Below are 1,807 nucleotides of genomic sequence, written 5' to 3'. Positions count from 1 at the left end.
GGCCGGATCGCCCCGCGTGATGCTGTCGGCCGCAGTTGTAAAAAGGGACAGGATGGGTCCCGCGAACAACACAGTAGCAACCAGAACCAACCACACCTGTAGACGTAGAACGGCTGTGTTAACTAACACTGATCTTGTCTAAGCATGCATGGTGATAACCAAAATCAATCGCAACTGTGAGTGTAATACCACGGTGATACCTAACACGTCCTACACCTGCAAGTGATGTAGAACCATGATGCTAAGAAACATCGATTACGCCTGTGAGGAAAAAAGGTGCAAAGTAAGATCAGCCAGGTCTGTTCCATTCTGCACACCGGAGCAGAATTGATCGTGTTGATCGTGTTGTGGTGACGTGGTGTCCACAACAACCCGTTCATGCGACGCTGAACATAATTCATTAATGAAGAAAAGATAAAAATAATGAAGATAAATGGAATTCAAAGACTTGAGTCTGAACTCCTTTCCTCCCGAAAGGAGAAAGAAGATCAGACACCTGAATAAGACAAGGACCCCTCGACCCCGGGCCCTCCTAAATTCGTCTGGCTTCTACCGCCTGTGACCGATCCCCAACTCCTCCAATCACCTCGAGAGCGAAGGGCCTGACGAGCGTGTAGGCCCGGCTCTTCTCCTGGGGCGCCTGCGTGATGAAGGTGGTCGACTCGAGGAAGTAGGGCCGCGTGAAGTCGACGACCTCCTCCCGAGGCCCCGTGATGGTGATCTCGTCGATGGCGAAGTCGACTTCGTGCCTCGCGACCTGGCCGATCATGCCGGAGATGGAGCCGTTGCCCAGGGGTACGCCCCACTGACCGTCTGCTGGAGTAGTCAGGCTGTACCTGGAGCGCGAGATGAAGAGGGAGGACATGTTACCAGCATGAACATGTGTGGTTCACCATAGTCTTGGATCACGTGTTGGACTCGTGATCGACAGCTATTTCCCTCCCGGAAGAGAGCTCATATATGACCGATCTATGGGTAATGCTGTGACCTTACACGCACGCACACACACACCCAACTCCCCGCCCACGAGAGCTGGAGTAACGAGCCGCAGCGCAGAGACACTGAAATGATTTCAGCCCTGGGCGGGATTCGAACCCAGACCTCCGTAGTGGCAGCCGGGAACTCTACCACTGCGCCACGTGTGTGTGTGTGTGTGTGTGTGTGTGTGTGTGTGTGTGTGTGTGTGTGTGTGTGTGTGTGTGTGTGTGTGTGTGTGTGTGTGTGTGTGTGCGTGTGTTGTGTGTGTGTGTGTGTGTGTGTGTGTGTGTGTGTGTGTGTGTGTGTGTGTGTGTGTGTGTGTGTGTGTGTGTGTGTGTGTGTGTGTGTGTGTAATAATGATAAACGGTTTATTGAAAGTGTGGCAGTCGAAGGTTGAAAATACACATATTAAGGTAAGAGGGTTAACAAATGATTACCTATACATATTATGATGCCGAAGTGATTGTACACAATACAAATATATAAAACATGAACATACAAAAACGATAGATGTGTGTGTGTGTGTGTGTGTGTGTGTGTGTGTGTGTGTGTGTGTGTGTGTGTGTGTGTGCGTTTGTTTCTTTTCACGTCAGTTCAATATATCATTGTCGTGAGTCGAGTTTCAACGTCGGACAAAAGCATATTTCGGAGCCTTGACACAGTGGCGTGCCAAATCAAGCCGCTCGTTTTACCTGAGGAGAAATCTAACCTAACCCCCCCCTTCACCCCCACTCCTGAATGCTAAGTTGCGTGACGTCATTTCACTATACAGTTGTGAACAAATGTTCTGCAACATCCCAAGAATACACACACACACACACACATACTC

General features: G+C 49.9%; 1 protein-coding gene across 1 annotated transcript in view; it reads right to left on the bottom strand.

Moving 5' to 3' along the window:
* LOC143027978 (glutamate receptor ionotropic, delta-1-like) overlaps positions 1-1,807 on the bottom strand; it is a 20,365-nt gene that overhangs the window by 5,951 nt on the left and 12,607 nt on the right. Inside the window, exons 4-5 of the mRNA XM_076189620.1 lie at positions 587-836; positions 4-96 (exon numbers count right to left, since the gene is read on the bottom strand). Of these exons, the coding sequence (XP_076045735.1) occupies positions 4-96; positions 587-836 (343 nt within the window). The remainder of the gene's footprint in view (positions 1-3; positions 97-586; positions 837-1,807) is intronic.

This window comes from Oratosquilla oratoria, chromosome 9 (genome assembly GCF_046742065.1).
Source record: "Oratosquilla oratoria isolate Oo_2021 chromosome 9, ASM4674206v1, whole genome shotgun sequence".
Classification (NCBI taxonomy): Eukaryota; Metazoa; Arthropoda; class Malacostraca; order Stomatopoda; family Squillidae; genus Oratosquilla; species Oratosquilla oratoria.
The sequence above is the reverse complement of the archived record's forward strand: the minus strand, read 5'-3'. Positions and strand labels throughout refer to the sequence as shown.